Below are 24,417 nucleotides of genomic sequence, written 5' to 3'. Positions count from 1 at the left end.
ATTTTTTCCCACACATACATTACACTCTACCATGGTATCGAGCACTATTTTTTTTTGAATAATCCAATTATATATATATATATATATATATATATATATATATATATATATATATATATATATATATATATATATATATATATATATATATATATATATATATATATACTTTTATATGCCTATATACATATATACATAATGGAGTAAATGTAATGGAGTACATGTAATGTAGTAAATTTAATGGGGTACATGTAATGGGGTACATTTAATGGAGTACATGTAATGGAGTACATGTAATAGAGTATGTGTAATGGAGTACGTGTAATGGAGTACATGTAATAGAGTACGTGTATTGGAGTACTTGTAATAGAGTACGTGTAATGGAGTACGTGTAATGGAGTACATGTAATGGAGTACATGTAAAGGGGTAAATGTAATGGAGTATATGTAATGGAGTACATGTAAAGGGGTAAATGTAATGGAGTATATGTAATGGAGTACATGTAGTGGAGTACGTGTATTGGAGTACTTGTAATAGAGTACGTGTAATGGAGTACATGTAATGGAGTATGTGTATTGGAGTACTTGTAATAGAGTGTGTGTAATAGAGTACGTGTAATGGAGTACGTATAATAGAGTATGTGTAATGGAGTACGTGTATTGGAGTACTTGTAATAGAGTATGTGTAATGGAGTACGTGTAATAGAGTATGTGTATTGGAGTACTTGTAATAGAGTACGTGTAATAGAGTATGTGTAATGGAGTACGTGTAATGGAGTATGTGTATTGGAGTCCTTGTAATAGAGTACATGTAATGGAGTACGTGTATTGGAGTACTTGTAATAGAGTACTTGTAATAGAGTACGTGTAATGGAGTACATGTAATGGAGTACATTACTACCCTCCATCCCAAGAATGTCACTCTCCCTTCTTTGGTCTTTTATTTGACACATTTATTTGACAAATCAATAAATACAAAAGCAATATTATTTCCTTGATATAAATACACATTTACAGTAAAAAAGATGAAATAAATAAAGACTCTCTTAGTCACATACTGAGAGTAACATAGTGCTTCTGTTCACAACCATCAGTCACAGCTTCCAGTCCTTTAGCCGGGACTCGGGTCCTTCAGCCGGGACTCGGGTCCTTTAGCCGGGACTCGGGTCCTTTAGCCGGGACTCGGGTCCTTCAGCCAAGACTCGGGTCCTTCAGCCGGGACCCGGGTCCTTCAGCCGGGACTCGGGTCCTGCCACCTGTCTCCTGGGCTGCGAGTATATTTGTGGCGTCGGCAAGTTCCTGTCTGAGAGCGGCTCAGTTCTGCCTGCCGCTGGCCGGGCAGATCCTGACGGAGCCGCCCAGGCGCTCCGGTCCGGTCTGCTGGGTCAAGGACTTGAGGAAACGAGGGTAGCAGTCCTTCTCCATCAGGGTGTAGATCTTGGCTTGGGCCAGGTCGAAACACGTCCGAGCGGGACTCTCCACGTTCTCCTGGATGAGGGCTTTGGTCACGTGGTCCAGGTTGACCTGTTCAAGGACAAGGAGTCAACGATCCAGCGCCCGAGCCCACAAAACAAGCCATCTCGCCGTACCTCCCGGGGAGCGTCCGTGCTGATGAACTCCTCGTAGATCCTCCTGGCCTTGGCGGACATCTTGGAGGGCTTGGTGGTCTTGTAGTCCTCACACGCCAAGTAGAAGGCGATGTTCTCCTCGCTGAACTCCGACACCAGGAAGGCTCGGAATAGGCACAACCCGTCTAGGAAGACCAAGAGGTTGCAGTTAGCATCTCACGGGCACATTCCGGGTCACCCGGACCCTCCCCAGCTACTTCCTCCAGCTCCTTTCGGGCCATACCGAGTCTTTTTGCTCGCCTACCGGTCAAGACGCCTGGTCTTTTTTGTTTTGTTTTGGTTTATAAAAATTCAATTTCTGAAAAGATGAGTGCAGGAAAGTTCCCAACATGAAGACTGAAGCAATCGATCATGTCTCAGAAGCAGCCAATGAGGCGTCGACTTTAAAGTCACATGACGCGGCACTTTTGAAGAAACTCACTTTTTCTGCACTTGCATTTTTTTCAAACTGAATTTTTTTTTTGTTTTAACAAACCACATTTTTCATTCAACAAAGTTGTCAGCATAAAAAAAATCACTTCACCAAATGTATTTATTTATTTGTCTTTAAAATGTTTCAGTTATAGTTTCAGTTTCAGTTCATTGGGAACATGCATATGATACAATGTCCATATTTCATTACATTATATACCTATATACATATATTAGGGATGTCCGATAATGGCTTTTTGCCGACATCCGATATTCCGATATTGTCCAACTCTTTAATTACCGATACCGATATCAACCGATACCGATATCAACCGATATATACAGTCGTGGAATTAACACATTATTAGGGATGTCCGATAGCCGATATTATCGGCCGATAAATGCGTTAAAATGTAATATCGGTAATTATCGGTATCGTTTTTTTTATTATCTGTATCGTTTTTTAAATTTATTTGATTAAATCAACATAAAAAACACAAGATACACGTCTGAAAAGGAGTAGGCAGAAGCAGAGTTTATTTAATCCTACCCCTTTTCATACCATAGCTATTTTAATCCCCTTTTCCTTCTTCTCTGTAACAGAACAGTGAATAAATAAATAATACATAAATAATAGTAAGTCAACAAATATTAAATTCATAAAAAAAAGGGTTGAAGATGTTCATCGTAATTATTGTTCTGTGTACTTTGTCAACAATTAAGATGAAAATATTTTTTGGTTTGGTAATTCTTTAGTAATTTTTTAGTAATTTAAAAACATTTTTTTTTAGTAATATTTTAGTAAATTGTCTACAAATAGCAATTAAAGGGTACGGATTAAATGAGCTGTGCTTCTTCCTACTCCCTTTTGTTGCAAAGAGAAACTGTGCGTTGTGAATGAATGAATGTTCCAAGTAATTACAAATAATCAGTTAAATCAGTGGCCAAAATACAAACTAGGTTTAATTAATTAAATTTTTTTTAAAAAACTCATATTTGCTCACACGTTTTTTATTCGATGAAATTGTCGGCATAATTTGATGTAGACTAAACAAAAAAAAAAACTGTTTCAGTTATAGTTTCAGTTTCAGTTTATGTGGAACATACATCACATATTTGCACTTGTTTCATTACAGCACGTATGAAAAGGAGTCGGCAGAAGCAGAGTTTATTTAATCCTACCCATTTTCATACCATAGCTATTTTAATCCCCTTTTCCTTGTTCTCTGTAACAGAACAGTGAATAAATAAATAATAAATAAATAATAGTAAGTCAACAAATATTAAATGCATAAAAAAAAGGGTTGAAGATGTTCATCGTAATTATTGTTCTGTGTACTTTGTCAACAATTAAGATGAAAATATTTTTTGGTTTGGTAATTCTTTAGTAATTTTTTAGTAATTTTTTAGTAATATTTTAGTAAATTGTCAACAAATAGCAATTAAAGGGTCCGGATTAAATGAGCTGTGCTTCTTCCTACTCCCTTTTGTTGCAAAGAGAAACTGTGAGTTGTGAATGAATGAATGTTCCAAGTAACTACAAATAATCAGTTAAATCAGTGGCCAAAATACAAACTAGGTTTAATTAATTAAAATTTTTTAAAAAAACTCATATTTGCTCACACGTTTTTTATTCGATGAAATTGTCGGCATAATTTGATGTAGATTAAAAAAAATAATAAGTAAATAAAATTAAAAAAAGACTGTTTCAGTTATAGTTTCAGTTTCAGTTTATGTGGAACATACATCACATATTTACACTTGTTTCATTACAGCGCGTATGAAAAGGAGTCGGCAGAAGCAGAGTTTATTTAATCCTACCCATTGCATACCATAGCTATTTTAATCCCCTTTTCCTTCTTCTCTGTAACAGAACAGTGAATAAATAAATAATAAATAAATAATAGTAAGTCAACAAATATTAAATGCATCAAAAAAAGGGTTGAAGATGTTCATCATAATTATTGTTCTGTGTACTTTGTCAACAATTAAGATGAAAATATTTTTTGGTTTGGTAATTTTTTAAGTACATTTTTAGAATTTTTTTTGTAATTATGTTTGTAATTTTTTAGTCATTTTTTAGTCATTTTTTAGTAAATTGTCTACAAATAGCAATTAAAGGATCAGGATTAAATGAGATCTGCTTCTTCCTACTCCTTTTCAAACATGTTGCAAAGAGAAACTGGAAGTTGTAAATGAATGAATGTTCCAATTAATAAAATAATCAGTTAAATCACAGTCCAAAATACAAACTAGGTTTACTTTATTTATTTTTTTCAAACGAGCTCATTTTGCTCACATGTTTTTATTCGATGAGGTTGTCGGCATAATTTGATGTAGATTTAAAAAAATAAAATAAAATAAAAATACAAATACACAATAGTAAGTCAACAAATATTAAATACATAAAAAAAGAATTCAAGATATTCATCATAATTATTGTTCTGTGTACTTTGTCAACAATTAGGATGAAAATCTTCTTTTTTTATTGTTATTTGTATAGTAAATTGTCTACAAACAGCAATTAAAGGGTCAGGATTAAATGAGATCTGCTTCTTCCTACTCCTTTTCGACAATTTTGCAAAGAAAAACTGTAAATGTTGTAAACGAATGAATGTTCCAAGTAATTAAAATAATCAGTTAAATCACAGTCCAAAATACAAACTAGGTTTACTTTATTTATTTTTTTCAAACGATGAGGTTGTCGGCATAATTTGATGTAGATTTAAAAAAATACAATAAAAATAAAAATACATAATAGTAAGTCAACAAATATTAAATACATAAAAAAAGAATTCAAGATATTCATCATAATTATTGTTCTGTGTACTTTGTCAACAGTTAAGATGAAAATATTTTGTTGTTGTTGTTGTTATTTCTGTAGTAAATTGTCTACAAATAGCAATTAAAGGGACAAGCGGTAGAAAATGGATGGATGCTTCTTCCTACTCCTTTTCAAACATGTTGCAAAGAGAAACTGTGAGTTGTAAATGAATGAATGTTCCAAGTAATTCAAATAATCAGTTAAATAAGAGTCCAAAATACAAACAAGGTTTACTTTCATTTTTTTTAACGAGCTCATTTTGCTCACATGTTTTTATTCGACGTCGACATAATTTGATGTAGATTAAAAAAATAAAACAAAAAAAAAGAAAAAAACAGTTGACAAAAAGTATTTATTTATCGATTGGTACCGGGCCGCGCAAGAAATTTAATTAAAAAAAAAAAAAAGAGTTGAGAGTCCAACAACCAAGGTCAAAAACTGGTGTTGAGAGTCCAACAACTAAGGTCAAAAACTGGTGTTGAGAGTCCAACAACTAAGGTAAAAAAACTGGTGTTGAGAGTCCAACAACTAAGGTCAAAAACTGGTGTTGAGAGTCCAACAACTAAGGTAAAAAAAACTGGTGTTGAGAGTCCAACAACTAAGGTCAAAAAACTGGTGTTGAGAGTCCAACAACTAAGGCCAAAAACTGGTGTTGAGAGTCCAACAACTAAGGTAAAAAAACTGGTGTTGAGAGTCCAACAACTAAGGTCAAAAAACTGGTGTTGAGAGTCCAACAACTAAGGTCAAAAACTGGTGTTGAGAGTCCAACAACTAAGGTCAAAAAACTGGTGTTGAGAGTCCAACAATTAAGGTAAAAAAACTGGTGTTGAGAGTCCAACAACTAAGGTAAAAAACTGGTGTTGAGAGTCCAACAACTAAGGTCAAAAACTGGTGTTGAGAGTCCAACAACTAAGGTCAAAAACTGGTGTTGAGAGTCCAACAACTAAGGTCAAAAACTGGTGTTGAGAGTCCAACAACTAAGGTCAAAAACTGGTGTTGAGAGTCCAACAACTAAGGTAAAAAAACTGGTGTTGAGAGTCCAACAACTAAGGTCAAAAACTGGTGTTGAGAGTCCAACAACTAAGGTCAAAAACTGGTGTTGAGAGTCCAACAACTAAGGTCAAAAACTGGTGTTGAGAGTCCAACAACTAAGGTCAAAAACTGGTGTTGAAAGTCCAACAACTAAGGTAAAAAAACTAGTGTTGAGAGTCCAACAACTAAGGTCAAAAACTGGTGTTGAGAGTCCAACAACTAAGGTAAAAAAACTGGTGTTGAGAGTCCAACAACTAAGGTAAAAAAACTGGTGTTGAGAGTCCAACAATTAAGGTAAAAAAACTGGTGTTGAGAGTCCAACAACTAAGGTAAAAAAACTGGTGTTGAGAGTCCAACAACTAAGGTCAAAAACTGCTGTTGAGAGTCCAACAACTAAGGTCAAAAACTGGTGTTGAGAGTCCAACAACCAAGGTCAAAAACTGGTGTTGAGAGTCCAACAACTAAGGTCAAAAACTGGTGTTGAGAGTCCAACAACTAAGGTAAAAAAACTGGTGTTGAGAGTCCAACAACTAAGGTCAAAAACTTGTGTTGAGAGTCCAACAACCAAGATCAAAAACTGGTGTTGAGAGTCCAACAACTAAGGTCAAAAACTGGTGTTGAGAGTCCAACAACCAAGGTCAAAAACTGGTGTTGAGAGTCCAACAACTATGGTCAAAAACTGGTGTTGAGAGTCCAACAACTAAGGTCAAAAACTGGTGTTGAGAGTCCAACAACTAAGGTAAAAAACTGGTGTTGAGAGTCCAACAACCAAGGTCAAAAACTGGTGTTGAGAGTCCAACAACTATGGTCAAAAACTGGTGTTGAGAGTCCAACAACCAAGGTCAAAAACCGGTGTTGAGAGTCCAACAACTATGGTCAAAAACTGGTGTTGAGAGTCCAACAACTAAAGTAAAAAAACTGGTGTTGAGAGTCCAACAACTAACGTCAAAAATCTGGTGTTGAGAGTCCAACAACTAAGGTCAAAAACTGGTGTTGAGAGTCCAACAACTAAGGTCAAAAACTGGTGTTGAGAGTCCAACAAGTAAGGTAAAAAAACTGGTGTTGAGAGTCCAACGACTAAGGTAAAAAAAACTGGTGTTGAGAGTCCAACAACTAAGGTAAAAAAAACTGGTGTTGAGAGTCCAACAACTAAGGTAAAAAACTGGTGTTGAGAGTCCAACAACTAATGTCAAAAAACTGGTGTTGAGAGTCCAACAACTAAGGTCAAAAACTGGTGTTGAGAGTCCAACAACTAATGTCAAAAAACTGGTGTTGAGAGTCCAACAACTAAGGTCAAAAACTGGTGTTGAGAGTCCAACAACTAAGGTAAAAAAACTGGTGTTGAGAGTCCAACAACTAAGGTAAAAAAACTGGTGTTGAGAGTCCAACAACTAAAGTCAAAAACTGGTGTTGAGAGTCCAACAACTAAGGTCAAAAACTGGTGTTGAGAGTCCAACAACTAAGGTCAAAAATCTGGTGTTGAGAGTCCAACAACTAAGGTCAAAAACTGGTGTTGAGAGTCCAACAACTAAGGTCAAAAATCTGGTGTTGAGAGTCCAACAACTAAGGTAAAAAAACTGGTGTTGAGAGTCCAACAACTAAGGTCAAAAAACTGGTGTTGAGAGTCCAACAACTAAGGTAAAAAAACTGGTGTTGAGAGTCCAACAACTAAGGTAAAGAAAACTGGTGTTGAGAGTCCAACAACTAAGGTCAAAAACTGGTGTTGAGAGTCCAACAACTAAGGTAAAAAATCTGGTGTTGAGAGTCCAACAACTAAGGTAAAAAACTGGTGTTGAGAGTCCAACAACTAAGGTCAAAAACTGTTGTTGAGAGTCCAACAACTTAGGTCAAAAACTGGTGTTGAGAGTCCAACAACTAAGGTCAAAAACTGGTGTTGAGAGTCTAAGGTAAAAAAACTGGTGTTGAGAGTCCAACAACTAAGGTAAAAAATCTGGTGTTGAGAGTCCAACAACTAAGGTAAAAAACTGGTGTTGAGAGTCCAACAACTAAGGTCAAAAACTGTTGTTGAGAGTCCAACAACTTAGGTCAAAAACTGGTGTTGAGAGTCCAACAACTAAGGTCAAAAACTGGTGTTGAGAGTCTAAGGTAAAAAAACTGGTGTTGAGAGTCCAACAACTAAGGTCAAAAACTGGTGTTGAGAGTCCAACAACTAAGGTAAAAAAACTGGTGTTGAGAGTCCAACAACTAAGGTCAAAAACTGATGTTGAGAGTCCAACAACTAAGGTAAAAAAACTGGTGTTGAGAGTCCAACAACTAAGGTCAAAATCTGGTGTTGAGAGTCCAACAACTAAGGTCAAAAACTGGTGTTGAGAGTCCAACAACTAAGGTCAAAAATCTGGTGTTGAGAGTCCAACAATTAAGGTCAAAAACTGGTGTTGAGAGTCCTGTATTATGATGATAGTATATATGATAGTATATATCTGTATCATGAATCAATTTAAGTGGACCCCGACTTAAACAAGTTGAAAAACTTATTCGGGTGTTACCATTTAGTGGTCAATTGTACGGAATATGTACTTCACTGTGCAACCTACTAATAAAAGTCTCAATCAATCAAAAAACAACTAAGGTCAAAAACTGGTGTTGAGAGTCCAACAACCAAGGTTGACTTACTGGGACTGCAGAGCATTTTGTCGAAGGAGTCCTTCCATTGCAGCCGCTCGTCCACGTGGAAGCTGCCAGAAGAAGAGCAAGAAGATGAGCTCCTCCATGTTTGGACTTAAGAAGGGGGGGGGGGTGGGGAGCGGGTCTCACCTGGGACTCTGCTGGCTCCTCCTGGGCTGCACCTGGTCCGACTTCTGCAGGAGACTCCCGAACAGAGCCTTCAGCTCCTTGGCCCTGAGAACACACACCTGTCAGATGGAGGAGGAGGAGGAGGAGGAGGAGGAGGACTCACCTCTCCAAGCAGGTGATGGGCAGCAGATCAAGTCCTCTGCACATGGTGAGACGTGGTGTGGTGGACTCTGCAGTACTCCCGTGGTGGACTCTGCAGTACTCCCGTGGATGCTTCTGTGACGCCTGTGTGGGGGCAAGAAGCTCTTTATAGGCCGGCCCCCGGCTGACATCACACATCTCAGCCAATCAGCAGAGACTTCCCCACATGGAGTCTGGCTGCAGTTTTCTCTGATTGTTCCACAGTCAGGAAGGGAGGACTGTCGTCTTCTTCTGCCAGTGCGGAACATTCTGTGATGTACAACAACCATTTCAACTCCTTGCGGGTAAAATAGGATTTGTGTGTCGGACAGTAGAACCCCTCATCAATCAATCAATCAATCAATCAATCAATCAATGTTTATTTATATAGCCCTAAATCACAAGTGTCTCAAAGGGCCGCACAAGCCACAATGACATCCTCGGTACAGAGCCCACATACGGGCAAGGAAAAACACACCCCAGTGGGACGTCGATGTGAATGACTATGAGAAACTTTGGAGAGGACCGCATATGTGGGTAACCCCCCCCCCCCCCCTCTAGGGGAGACCGAAAGCAATGGATGTCGAGTGGGTCTGACATAATATTGTGAAAGTCCAGTCCATGGTGGATCTAACATAGTAGTGAGAGTCCAGTCCATAGTGGGTCTGACATAATATTGTGAAAGTCCAGTCCATGGTGGATCTAACATAGTAGTGAGAGTCCAGTCCATAGTGGATCTAACATAATATTGTGAGAGTCCAGTCCATAGTGGATCTAACATAATAGTGTGAGAGTCCAGTCCATAGTGGATCTAACATAATAGTGAGGGTCCAGTCCATAGTGGATCTAACATAATAGTGTGAGAGTCCAGTCCATAGTGGATCTAACATAATAGTGAGAGTCCAGTCCATAGTGGATCGAACATAATATTGTGAAAGTCCAGTCCATAGTGGATCTAACATAATAGTGTGAGAGTCCAGTCCATAGTGGATATAACATAATAGTGAGAGTCCAGTCCATAGTGGATCTAACATAATAGTGTGAGAGTCCAGTCCATAGTGGATCTAACATAATAGTGTGAGAGTCCAGTCCATAGTGGATCTAACATAATAGTGTGAGAGTCCAGTCCATAGTGGATCTAACATAATAGTGAGAGTCCAGTCCATAGTGGATCTAACATAATATTGTGAGAGTCCAGTCCATAGTGGATCTAACATAGTAGTGAGAGTCCAGTCCATAGTGGATCTAACATAATAGTGTGAGAGTCCAGTCCATAGTGGATCTAACATAGTAGTGAAAGTCCAGTCCATAGTGGATCTAACATAATATTGTGAGAGTCCAGTCCATAGTGGATCTAACATAGTAGTGAGAGTCCAGTCCATAGTGGATCTAACATAATAGTGTGAGAGTCCAGTCCATAGTGGATCTAACATAATATTGTGAGAGTCCAGTCCATAGTGGATCTAACATAATAGTGTGAGAGTCCAGTCCATAGTGGATCTAACATAGTAGTGAGAGTCCAGTCCATAGTGGGGCCAGCAGGAAACCGTCCCGAGTGGAGACGGGTCAGCAGCACAGAGATGTCCCCAACCGATGCACAGGCTAGTGGTCCACCCGGGGTTCCGACTCTGGGCAGCCAGCACTTCATCCATGGCCACCGGACCTGTGTCCCCCCCCTCCACAAGGGAGAGGGGGGCAGAGGAGAAAAGAAAAGAAACGGCAGAAACTTTTCCCATTGCACAAACTTTTCCATTTTTAAACTTTTCCATTGTACGAGCTTTTTCATTATGCAAATTTTCCTATTGTAAAACCTTCACGTCGTACCAGCTAACCATTGTACGCACTTTTCCATTGTACAAACTTTTCCATTCTAAAAGCTTTTCCATCCTACCAACTTTTTCATTGCACAAACTTTTCAATTGTACAGCATTTTCCATCGTACGAACTTTTTCCATTGCACAAACATTTCCATTGTACAAACTTTTTCATTGCACAAACTTTTCCATTGTGCAAACTTTTCCAACATCCAAATTGTTTTCATTGTACAAACTTTACCATTGTACAAACTTTTCCATTGTACAAGCTTTTCCATCGTACCAACTGTTTCATTGCACAAACTTTTCCATTTTACGAGCTTTTTCATTATGCAAATGTTCCTATTGTACGAACTTTCCCGTCGTACCAGCTAACCATTGTACGCACTTTACCATTGCACAAACTTTTCCATCATACAAACTTTTCCATTGTACACACTTTTCCGTTGCACAAACTTTTCCATTGTATGAACTTTTTCATTATGCAAATGTCCCTATTGTACAAACTTTTCCATTGTACAAACTTTTCCATTGCACAAACTTTCCCATTGTATTAACTTTTTCATTATGCAAATTTTCCTATTGTACAAACTTTCCCGTCGTACCAGCTAACCATTGTACGCACTTTTCCATTGTACAAACTTTTCCATTGTACAAACTTTTCCATCGTACAAAATTTTCCATTTTACGAGCTTTTTCATTATGAAAATGTTCCTATTGTACGAACTTTCACTACGTGCCGCCTAACCATTGTACGTACTTTTCCATTGTACAAACTTTTCCACCGTACACACTTTTCCATTGTACAAACTTTTCCACCGTACACACTTTTCCATTGTACAAACTTTTTCCATTGCACAAACTTCTCCATTGCACAAACTTTTCCATTGTACAAACAAACCAGGGACCATGAATAATTGCATTAAACAAATAACTTTACTAATATCACGTGTGACGTCATCATTATTCAACCAGGGACCATGAATAATTGCAATAATATCACATGTGATGTCATCATTATTCATGAATAATTGCAATAATATCACATGAGATGTCATCATTATTCATGAATAATTGAAATAACATCACATGTGATGTCATCATTATTCCACCAGGGACCATGAATAATTGCATTAAACAAATAACTTTACTAATATCACGTGTGATGTCGTCATTATTCAAATAGGAAATATGAATAACTGCAATTAACAAATAACTTTACTAATATCACATGTGATGTCATTATTATTCCACCAGGGACCATGAATAATTGCATTAAACGCTCCTGTCTACTCACAACCCGCCCACTCTGGGTGGTCATTTCTTTTTATAGACTGAATGTTTGAGATAAAAATAAAATTAGCAGGAAGTTCCTCAGTGAGTTGACAGGAAAGGAAGATTTGGGGAAGCGGAGGAGGACGACTCATTAAGAGCTGCTTTCCTTAGCAGACACAATCACTCTTCCCAGTCATGCTTCTTCTACGGAAACCTCACTTTTTCCACATTGTGTTATGTAACAGCCTTATAAATGCATGTTTGTCCTTCTAAATTCTTCACACAATAACCCATAATGACAAAGTGAAAAGTTTTTTTTTTAATGTTTTGCAAATGTATTAAAACAACAACAAAAATACAATATTGTATTAATTACATATTGTTATGAAATACTTATGTGATTTAAAAAAAAAATTAAAAAAAAAAAAAAATAAATAAATAAATAAATATAAATATAAATACATATATATACATATATATATATATATATATATATATATATATATATATATATATATATATATATATATATATATATATATATATATATATATATATATATATATATATATATATATATATATTAATGTTGCACCAAAAAAATAATAAATCACATTATCATTATGGGGTATTGTGTGCAGGATTTTGGGGACTAAAATAATTGTATTCCATTTTGGAATAAGGCTGTAACGTAAGCAAAAGTGTAAAAAAGAGACGCACTGTGAAGACGTTCCAGATTATTTGAATGCATGAGGAGTCAAAGTAGTTCTTAAACAAATATCAGCTCCTTCTACTTTAAGGAAGAATGTTGTTCTACTCAGAGTTTGAACAAAACACACTGCACACAAGTGGTGTACTGAATGTAATAACCATTATTTTCATAGTCAATTAGTCAGTTTGTCGATTAGTCGACCACTCAATCGATTATTACTTATTTATCCACTTATTATTATTTTTCATTTTTTCACTGTACACGTTTGAGTTTGACGTCGAGTCTGTGACTCAGTTTTAACACGTTTTTAAAACCTTTTAAAGTCAATTTTATTGTGACAAAATAAAGATGAATTACTGGGAAGGGAATGGTCCTACTTTAGTCCACAAATATGTCAACACTGCCAAAAACAGACTTAAAGAGCACCATGTCAGGCTGGTCACTGACAGTTTTGGTTATGTTTTAGTTTTACCTCTGTTTGTGTTACTTCCTGTCAGCGCTTTTATTTTTGTTCAGTTTCCTGCTTGCCTCCCTTAGCGCTGTTCCCCTCAGCTGCGACTGATTGGCACCTGGCCACACCTGGTGTCAATCATTCGGCTGCTATTTATACCTGCCTTGCCCTCCAGTCAGTGCTGGAGTATTGTTTGCTGTATGCTGTGGACTGCCTGTTTCTTGAATGCTGTGAGCTATTCCCTGGATCCTGACTCCTGTCCCTGTTGGTTGTTTCCAGGTTTCTGGTTTGTGTTTTCCTTGCTTATTTTTAACATTAAAACCATGTTTTCTTGTACCAAACCTGTCATCTCTGCATCTCGGGGTTCGTCACCACCACTTCATGACAGAATACTCCAGCCAAATACGAACCCCGCGGAGATTTCTATGGCGGAGAGGCTGGAGTATTGTTTGCTGTGTGCTGTGGACTGCCTGTTTCTTGAATGCTGTGAGCTATTCCCTGGATCCTGACTCCTGTCCCTGTTGGCTGTTTCCTGGTTTCTGGTTTGTGCTTTCCTTGCTTATTTTTAACATTAAAACCATGTTTTCTTGTACCAAACCTGTCATCTCTGCATCTTGGGGTTCGTCACCACCACTTCATGACAGAATACTCCAGCCAAATACGAACCCCGCGGAGATTTCTATGGCGGAGAGGCTGGAGTATTGTTTGCTGTATGCTGTGGACTGCCTGTTTCTTGAATGCTGTGAGCTATTCCCTGGATCCTGACTCCTGTCCCTGTTGGCTGTTTCCTGGTTTCTGGTTTGTGTTGTCCTTGCTTATTTTTAACATTAAAACCATGTTTTCTTGTACCAAACCTGTCATCTCTGCATCTTGGGGTTCGTCACCACCACTTCATGACAGAATACTCCAGCCAAATACGAACCCCGCGGAGATTTCTATGGCGGAGAAGCTGGAGTATTGTTTGCTGTATGCTGTGGACTGCCTGTTTCTTGAATGCTGTGAGCTATTCCCTGGATCCTGACTCCTGTCCCTGTTGGCTGTTTCCTGGTTTCTGGTTTGTGGTTTCCTTGCTTATTTTTACCTTAAAACCATGTTTTCTTGTACCAAGCCTGTCATCTCTGCATCTTGGGGTTCGTCACCACCACTTCATGACCATACTTGCCAACCCTCCCGTTTTTAGCGGGAGAATCCCGGTATTCAGCGCTTCTCCCGACAACCTCCCGGCAGAGATTTTCTCCCGACAAACTCCCGGTATTTAGCCGGAGGTGGAGGCCACGCCCCCTCCAGCTCAATGCGGACCTGAGTGGGGACAGCCTGTTCTCACGTCCGCTTTCCCACAATATAAACAGCTTGCCTGCCCAATGACGTCATAACATCTAGGGCTTTTAGAGAGTAGAGTGCACAACTGCGCACACAACAAGGAGACGAAGCAGAAGAAAGAGGAAATTACAGACATGGCGACGCCGTCGACGAGCAAGATGAAGAAATACGCTTGCAAGTTCCAAAACGAATGGAAACAAGAATTTCAGTTCATCCAGGACAGTTCGAAGGGGAAGGCGTATGTATGTTGCCTGTAAATATGTAGAACAGACTTCTCCATTGAACACGGTGGCCGAAATGATATACTCATCATGAACGGAGAAGTTAAACAGGACAATACTGCCATCTAATGGATAGCCACCGAAACACTGAAATTCAAGTATTTCTTTTGTGTAAATAAAATAAACAAATATATATATATATATATATATATATATATATATATATATATATATATATATATATATATATATATATATATATATATATATAGCTAGAATTCACTGAAAGTGAAGTATTTCAGATATATATATATATATATATATATATATATATATATATATATATATATATATATATATATATATATATATGAAATATATATGAAATACTCGAGTTGGTGAATTCTAGCTGTAAATAACCACGCCCCGAACTACGACCCCCCCACCCTACCCCCCACCTCCCGATATTGGAGGTCTCAAGGTTGGCAAGTATGTTCATGACAGCAATCAATCGATTAACATTTATCAGGCCACTCATCGATAGTAAGAAATCTTTGTCTAATAACCCAACATTGAGTTATCACAACTCAACTTGTTAGTTAAATAATTCAACCCAAAAGTTGGGTTGAAAAATGTAACCCAAAATGTTGAGTAAAAATAACCCAAATAAGGGGTTCGTCCTTTTCTGAACCAGCAGTTGGGTTTGGTTATTTTTTAACCCATGTTTGTCCTACTACATAAACCAAAAATAAAACCAATAAATACATATTTTCTACCATCATTTTCCATTTTCATACGCAAAATAAAATGTAGGATGCAGGATAAAGTATTATTGTCATCTAATCAATGCTTTTCCCCCGCGGAGTCTGAATTGATCGGCAAGTGTGCAATAATTATAGGTCCCCTGTACGTCGTACTTTGGCCAAGGAACGTTTCTAGGTCTTATAGGGGACTTATTGGTCGGATGAACACGACCTGAGCATTCGGACTGCAGTCGGGTCGGTTTTATAGATTGTTTAGAGCAGGGCAATTCGACAATGTACCTAAGGTGCATGTTTTGCACTACAGTACCCGGAAGAAACCTCTGCAGGCGAGTGGAGATCTGATGCCGACTCCACACAGAGCTGTCACACCTGGAACCATCCAACGCAACCCAAAGTGCTTCGAGTCTATTTTCAGATGAAAGTGACCAAATATCGAACAAAGATTAAGCTTATCGCTTTTGTCTGGTCTTTGGTCTAATTTGAGGCGGTGATACAAAATAGAACTTTGCATGCAAGAAACAAAGAACACATTCTCAACGTTCTCCGCCTAAATATATCCCCCTTGTCTCAGTCTAAGAACCGAGTCCTTAATTCAAGTGCAAACTTTTAGGACATCAATAGCCGGCAAGAGTGATTATCAAACAGATATTTCTGAAAGAGTTTACAGTTTTTAAAAAGCCTTCCAAAATAAGGGTGATTGCACAATCTTTGTTTGGGTCGCAACCTCTGTCTTACCACTACGGAGAGACCGTGACTTCTCGCCCGGAAAAGGGTGGAGTGCCATCTCCGGGTTGGGGAAGAGATCTTCCCCCAAATGGAAGAGTTCAAGTACCTGGGAGTCTTGTTCACGAGTGAGGGAAGAGTGGATGGTGAGATGGAGAGGCGGATCGGTGCGGCGTCTTCAGTAATGCGGACGCTGTATCGATCCGTTGTGGTGAAGAAGGAGCTGAGCCGGAAGGCAAAGCTCTCAATTAACCGGTCGATCTATGTGCTCATCCTCACCTATGGTCATGAGCTTTGGGTTATGACCGAAAGGAGAAGATCACGGGTACAAGCAGCCCAAATGAGTTTCCTCCACCGGGTGGCGGGTCTCTCCCTTAGAGATAGGGTGAGAAGCTCTGCCTTCCGGGAGGAGCTCAAAGTAAAGCCGCTGCTCCTCCACATGGAGAGGAGCCAGATGAGGTGGTTCAGGCATCTGGTCAGGATGCCACCTGAACGCCTCCCTAGGGGGGTGTTTAGGGCACGTCCGACCGGTAGGAGGCCACGGGGAAGACCCAGGACACGTTGGGAAGACTATGTCTCCCGGCTGGCCTGGGAACGCCTCGGGATCCCCCGGGAGGAGATGGACGAAGTGGCTGGGGAGAGGGAAGTCTGGGCTTCCCTGCTTAGGCTGCGACCTCGGATAAGCGGAAGAAGATGGATGGATAGATGGATTTTACAGTTTTTAAAAAGCCTTCCAAAATAGGGGTGATTGCACAATCTTTGTTTGTGTCGCAACCTCTGTCTTCCCACTCCGGAGAGACCGTGACTTCTTCCTGTCGCTCTCTGTCAGAAACTTCAATAGATAGCCCGCCTTGTTTCTGGAAGGGTCCTTCAAATCTGGGAAGTATACTGAGGAATTCCCACATAGTCACCCTTATTTCCCCGCTGACGCGGCCCCCAGCCTCCGATCTGGACGGCGTCCAAGGCGACAGCAGTTCTCCTCCTCTGCTTCCTGCCTTCCACCACCCCTCTCCCCGCACATGTCTGGTCACGTGTCCGTGCTTCACGTTCGATCACAACAGACACTTTTTATTAGCTCTCCTTCAGCTTTGCCGAGCACGCATGCACATCTTCATGTCCAGTGCCAGAGGCGTACCATCTGGCCTGCGGACAGAGAAGCCGTGGTTTTGCATATTCAGCCGGCGGTCCGTCTCGCGGAACAGGTGGAGGCCGACCTGATGCATGACAACGAAGAAGCCCGGCTGGTCACATGATCCTATCTGCGCGTTATCAAATGTCAGCGGGACATCAAACATCAACCAAATCAATGTTAAGCAGCCATCGTTGCCTGCGATCAGGTCAACGTCGCCGAAGCCCTTGGATTAATTATTCCGAGGAAGACGTTTCCAAAGAATACCCTGCAGGGGACTAATAAGTCTGGACTCGCTGGCACGGACACAAACAAGGCCAGCCAGCAGGATGTGTGACACCCAGCTAATTGGGTACATTGCCAGAGAAAACTGAATCACGCCCCTCCGTACCGCTAATGCGCCCACCTTTATTCTGAAATACAGCCGACACAATGGGTCGAGCGCGGAGCAGAAGGCGGCGGTAATCAAGACACGCGTGTCACCTCGGAGTGATGAGGGCGCCGGCGTCTCCTTCATATTTACGATGTTATAGCGTTCATTAGACCGACTTGCACAACGCTGTGATGTAACGTCGTGTTCTTTTCAAGGCAAGGATGGAATACGGTTCCGGGCTGGGTACATTGGGCTAATTGTTCCACATGCAGTCATTCTGGCTATGTGGAACAATGGAACCAGGAGAAAAACCCTGTTTTAACATACCAGTGGAAAAACAAGTCGCCGCCATGTGGAAGCTGTTATCATTTATATCTGATTGATGACACCTAAAGATTCACAGTAAATAGATGTGATCAAAATAGTATCAATCACACGGATTATTCCCCAGACATTTTGAGAGATAATGAGCAAGGAACCACAGATCCCTTCCCCATCAACAACAATGCTAACCAAGCAGACTTTGTGAGAGACAACGATTACTTTACGAATAATAATAATCATTTACAAATTCCTCTTTATGCGAACCTTTTGATTGGTCACATCTAGTCTTAGACTTCGCATCTAGTCTTAGACTTAGATTGGTCACATCTAGTCCTAGATTTAGATTGGTCACATCTAGTCTTAGACTTCACATCTAGTCTTCGACTTAGATCGGTCACATCTAGTCTTAGACTTAGATTGGTCACATCTAGTCCTAGATTTAGATTGGTCACATCTAGTCTTAGACTTCACATCTAGTCTTCGACTTAGATCGGTCACATCTAGTCTTAGACTTAGATTGGTCACATCTAGTCCTAGATTTAGATTGGTCACATCTAGTCTTAGACTGCACATCTAGTCTTAGACTTAGATTGGTCACATCTAGTCTTCGACTTAGATCGGTCACATCTAGTCTTAGACTTAGATTGGTCACATCTAGTCTTAGACTTAGATCGGTCACATCTAGTCCTAGATTTAGATTGGTCACATTTAGTCTTAGACTTCACATCTAGTCTTGGACTTAGATTGGTCACATCTAGCCTTAGACTTAGATTGGTCACATCTAGTCTTAGACTTAGATTGGTCACATCTAGTCTTAGACTTGGATTGGTCACATCTAGTCTTAGACTTAGATTGGTCACATCTAGTCCTAGATTAAGATTGGTCACATCTAGTCTTAGACTTCACATCTAGTCTTAGACTTAGATCGGTCACATCTAGTCTTAGACTTAGATTGGTCACATCTAGTCTTAGACTTAAATTGGTCACATCTAGACTTAGACTTAGATTGGTCACATCTAGTCCTAGATTTAGATTGGTCACATCTAGTCTTAGACTTCACATCTAGTCTTAGACTTATATCGGTCACATCTAGTCTTAGACTTAGATTGGTCACATCTAGTCTTAGACTTAGTTTGGTCACATCTAGTTTTACACTTAGATTGGTCACATCTAGTCTTAGACTTAGATTGGTCACATCTAGTCTTAGACTTAGATTGGTCACATCTAGTCTTAGACTTAGATTGGTCACATCTAGTCTTAGACTTGGATTGGTCACATCTAGTCTTAGACTTAGATTGGTCACATCTGGTCTTAGACTTAGATTGGTCATATCTAGTCTTAGACTTCACATCTAGTCTTAGACTTAGATCGGTCACATCTAGTCTTAGACTAAGATTGGTCACATCTAGTCTTAGACTTAGATTAGTCACATCTAGTCCAAGATTTAGATTGGTCACATCTAGTCTTAGACTTCACATCTAGTCTTAGACTTAGATCGGTCACATCTAGTCTTAGACTTAGATTGGTCACATCTAGTCTTAGACTTAGATTGGTCACATCTAGTCTTCGACTTAGATTTGTCACATCTAGTCTTAGAATTGGATTGGTCACATCTAGTGTTAGACTTAGATTGGTCACATCTAATGTTAGACTTGGATTGGTCACATCTAGTGTTAGACTTAGATTGGTCACATATTGCCTTCGACTTAGATCGGTCACATCTAGTCTTAGACGTACATTGGTCACATCTAGTTTTACACTTAGATTGGTCACATCTAGTTTTAAGCTTAGATTGGAGATCTAGTCTTGGACCTAGATTGGTCACATCTAGTCTTAGACTTAGATTGTTACATTTAGTCTTAGACTTAGATTGGTCACATCTAGTCTTAGACTTGGATTGGTCACATCTAGTCTTAGACTTAGATTGGTCACATCTAGTGTTAGACTTAGATTGGTCACAACTAGTCTTAGACTTAGATTGGTCACATCTAGTCTTAGACGTACATTGGTCACATCTAGTTTTACACTTGGATTGGTCACATCTAGTTTTAAGCTTAGATTGGAGATCTAGTCTTGGACTTAGATTGGTCACATCTAGTCTTAGACTTAGATTGTTACATTTAGTCTTAGACTTAGATTGGTCACATCTAGTCTTAAACTTCACATCTAGTCTTAGACTTAGATTGGTCACATCTAGTCTTAGACTTAGATTGGTCACATCTAGTCTTAGACTTAGATTGGTCACATCTAGTTTTAAGCTTAGATTGGAGATCTAGTCTTAGATTTAGATTGGTCACATCTAGTCTTAGACTTAGATCGGTCACATCTAGTCTTAGACTTAGATTGGTCACATCTAGTCCTAGATTTAGATTGGTCACATCTAGTCTTAGACTTCACATCTAGTCTTAGACTTAGATCGGTCACATCCAGTCTTAGACTTAGATTGGTCACATCTAGTCTTAGACTTAGATTGGTCACATCTAGTCTTAGACTTAGATTGGTCCCATCTAGTCTTAGACTTAGATTGGTCACATCTAGTCCTAGATTTAGATTGGTCACATCTAGTCTTAGACTTCACATCTAGTCTTAGACTTAGATCGGTCACATCTAGTCTTAGACTTAGATTGGTCACATCTAGTCTTAGACTTAGATTTGTCACATCTAGTCTTAGACTTAGATTGGTCACATCTAGTCTTAGACTTGGATTGGTCACATCTAGTGTTAGACTTAGATTGGTCACATCTAGTGTTAGACTTAGATTGTTCACATATTGTCTTCGACTTAGATCGGTCCCATCTAGTCTTAGACGTACATTGGTCACATCTAGTTTTACACTTAGATTGGTCACATCTAGTCTTAGACTTAGATTGGTCACATCTAGTCTTAGACTTAGATTGTTACATTTAGTCTTAGACTTAGATTGGTCACATCTAGTCTTAAACTTCACATCTAGTCTTAGACTTAGATCGGTCACATCTAGTCTTAGACTTAGATTGGTCACATCTAGTCTTAGACTTAGATTGGTCACATCTAGTCTTAGACTTAGATTGGTCACATCTAGTCTTAAGCTTAGATTGTTACATTTAGTCTTAGACTTAGATTGGTCACATCTAGTCTTAAACTTCACATCTAGTCTTAGACTTAGATCGGTCACATCTAGTCTTAGACTTAGATTGGTCACATCTAGTTTTAAGCATAGATTGGAGATCTAGCCTTAGACTTAGATTGGTCACATCTAGTCTTAGATTTAGATTGGTCACATCTAGTCTTAGATTTAGATTGGTCACATCTAGTCTTAGACTTAGATTGTTACATTTAGTCTTAGACTTAGATTGGTCACATCTAGTCTTAGACTTAGATTGGTCACATCTAGTCTTAGATTTAGATTGGTCACATCTAGTCTTAGACTTAGATTGGTCACATCTAGTCTTAGATTTAGATTGGTCACATCTAGTCTTAGACTTAGATTGGTCACATCTAGTCTTAGACTTAGATTGGTCACATCTAGTCTTAGACTTAGATTGGTCACATCTAGTCTTAGATTTAGATTGGTCACATCTAGTCTTAGATTTAGATTGGTCACATCTAGTCTTAGACTTAGATTGGTCACATCTAGTCTTAGACTTAGATTGGTCACATCTTGTCTTAGACTTCGATTGCTCACATCCGCCGTTTTGTGCCCAGCAGCACAGCGATTGTTGTCGGGCAGATTACTGCCCTCAGCTACTGTGCTACTTTTCTTTCCTTTTTTGTAACCTTTTTACAACAATTTTCTACTTTTGCTGGCTCTGTCTGCGTCAGCACTTATAATAACAATATCACTCATATTTTGTTCATTTTCAGGTTACGACGTGTAAATGGAGTATTGTTGGCACTTTGCAAAATAGTCTGTTTATAGAGAGTATAATGAGAGGACCCTCCATCCGTTGACTCAATTGTTAGATATTTATTTACCATTCAGAATGCATACAAACCATACGTGTTCTTCTCTTACATAAGGATTGTCAATGATGAACAGCACATCTCTTTACAATGTTTGCATATTTCCAGTATGACTGCCCTAATAATATGGTCAGAGTGCAGAAGTGTTACATGGGTGGGTCCAGGTCACTGGGGGGGAGCATTCTGTTTTGTCAAAGAAACGTGTGTTGACAAACATTTACTTTCACTATGTGCAGTCCCAGTCCACTTGCACCAGGGCCGGGTGATGCGGTAACCAAGATGCTCCAGCAGAGGGAGCTGTTACCAATGGCAGTTTTAAGCCTGCTGGACCTGTTCAAAGTCTGCAAGCACATCAGGTCATATATATATATATATATATATGTGTGTATATATATATATATATTTTTTTTGCTTGGCAACGCTCAAGTGTAAAAATGGAGACCCGGAGCTCTTCTTAGAAACAAGCCCTGTGCCTGCGGGTCATTAGACGGTGTGGTCATGCTCACAGCGTGCTCAGGCTGATGCGTGGAGTACAATCCTACGTGGTCTGACTCACGTCTTCTAGTCACCCCTAAGACAGTGCATTAGGTACACCTTTCCCACCGAGGTCGGTGCACAGAAAAACTAGTTTTGTCATATCTTCTCACAGCAATACCAAGGATGGTAGAATCTTGTTGTTTTCACATATATTTGCAAAGCGTATCTTGAGGCAAAAAGACGAAAGAATGTGTAAAAAAAACCCCGATTAAGGTCCCATTAAAATCTGTTTGTTATGAACCTTCCTGACCTGGTTCTCCCATTCAGGCCTCCAGTAGAACTTGGGATGTGGTTCAGGGCTGGCCACCAGAAGCCACCGGTCCTGAGTTTATGGTTACTGTTGTAAAGTCCACCTCAGAGACGTCAAGGACCATCCCGCCATCCATCCATCCAGGTTCTACCACTTCTCCAAGCCCTACCATGGAGTATCAGTCCTAGCAGGGAGGCCCAGACTGCATGGCCTCTGGCCACCTTTTCCAGTTGCTACAACGAGCTTAGTCAAACATACCGTACACTACTCTACTTGAAATTGCTGTCCATATTAATGATAAAGACAGTAGTGAATATTTTACTTTTTGCCCCTCTAGACGAGTGGTTGTCAAACTTTGTTCACCAGATAACACTTGGCTCTTCAAGTACCAACATACTGACAACATTAAAGGCCTACTGAAATGATTTTTTATTTATTTAAACGGGAATAGCAGATCCATTCTATGTGTCATACTTGATCATTTTGCGATATTGCCATATTTTTGCTGAAAGGATTTAATAGAGAAAATCGACGATAAAGTTCGCAACTTTTGCTCGCTGATAAAAAAAAGCCTTGCCTGTACCGGAAGTAGCGTGACGTCACAGGAGGTAGGATTCCTCACAATTCCCCGTTGTTTACAATGGAGCGAGAGAGATTCGGACCGAGAAAGTGATGATTACCCCATTAATTTGAGCGAGGATGAAAGATTCGTAGATGAGGAACGTTACAGTGAAGGACTTGAGAGACAGTGATGGACGTATCTTTTTTCGCTCTGACCGTAAATTAGGTACAAACTGGCTCATTTGATTCCACACTCTCCTTTTTTTTATTGTGGATCACGGATTTGTATTTTAAACCACCTCGGATACTATATCCTCTTGAAAATGAGAGTCGAGAACGCAAAATGGACATTCAGTGCCTTTTGTCTCCACGACAATACATCGGCGAAATGCTTTAGCTACGAGCTAACGTGATAGCATCGTGCTTTAACTGCATATAGAAACAAAAAAATAAAGGATAGAAGGAAGGATAGATAGAAAATCAACAATACTATTAAACCGTGGACATGTAAATACACGGTTAATGCTTTCCAGGCTGGCGAAGGTTAACAATGCTGTGCTAACGACGCCATTGAAGCTAACTTAGCAACGGGACCTCACAGAGCTATGCTAAAAACATTAGCTCTCCACCTACGCCAGCCAGCCCTCATTTGCTCATCAACACCCGTGCTCACCTGCGTTCCAGCGATCGGCAGAAGGACGAAGGACTTCACCCGATGCGTTTGGCGGCCCGGAGACGTAGGAAGTCAAGGTGAGGTCGGCGGCTAGCTAGCGCGGCTAGCGCTCCAACAAAGTCCTCCTGGTTGTGTTGCTGTAGTCCGTTGCTAATACACCGATCCCACCTACAACTGTCTTCTTTGCAGCCTTCATTGTTCATTAAACAAATTGCAAAAGATGTCCAAAATACTGTGGAATTATGAAATGAAAACAGAGCTTTTTGTAAAGGATTCTACGGGGTACCATAACTTCCGTTACTCTGACTTCGTCACGCGCATACGTCATCATACCGCGACGTTTCAGCCGGATATTTCCCGGGAAGTTTTAAAAGTCACTTTATAAGTTAACCCGGCCGTATTGGCATGTGTTGCAATGTTAAGATTTCATCATTGATATATAAACTATCAGACTGCGTGGTCGGTAGTAGTAGGTTTCAGTAGGCCTTTAAGACCTAAGTATTCATTAAGTACCACCAT

The 24,417-nt window shown here is 39.5% G+C and overlaps 1 protein-coding gene across 5 annotated transcripts; it reads right to left on the bottom strand.

The window, feature by feature from the left end:
• Nucleotides 1-941: 941 nt before the first annotated feature.
• LOC133649602 (regulator of G-protein signaling 5-like) lies at nt 942-24,210 on the bottom strand. Of its 5 annotated transcripts, none has more exons than XM_062046211.1 (6): nt 23,899-24,210; nt 8,813-9,099; nt 8,671-8,754; nt 8,530-8,591; nt 1,590-1,753; nt 942-1,524 (listed from the first exon to the last, which is right to left on the bottom strand). In XM_062046211.1, the coding sequence occupies exons 2-6, from the start codon at nt 8,986-8,988 to the stop codon at nt 1,315-1,317; spliced, it is 696 nt and encodes a 231-aa protein (XP_061902195.1). In that variant the 5' UTR covers nt 8,989-9,099; nt 23,899-24,210; the 3' UTR covers nt 942-1,314. The 5 variants fall into 5 exon arrangements, with proteins under 5 accessions (XP_061902195.1, XP_061902198.1, XP_061902196.1 ...); XM_062046214.1 differs by having other exon boundaries at nt 8,813-8,934; XM_062046212.1 differs by lacking the exon at nt 23,899-24,210 and adding an exon at nt 23,248-23,268.
• Between the last annotated feature and the right edge of the window lie 207 nt (nt 24,211-24,417).

The sequence above is a fragment of the Entelurus aequoreus genome, linkage group LG05, assembly GCF_033978785.1.
Source record: "Entelurus aequoreus isolate RoL-2023_Sb linkage group LG05, RoL_Eaeq_v1.1, whole genome shotgun sequence".
In the NCBI taxonomy this organism is placed as follows: domain Eukaryota; kingdom Metazoa; phylum Chordata; class Actinopteri; order Syngnathiformes; family Syngnathidae; genus Entelurus; species Entelurus aequoreus.
This window is presented reverse-complemented; position numbering and strand designations above follow the sequence as displayed.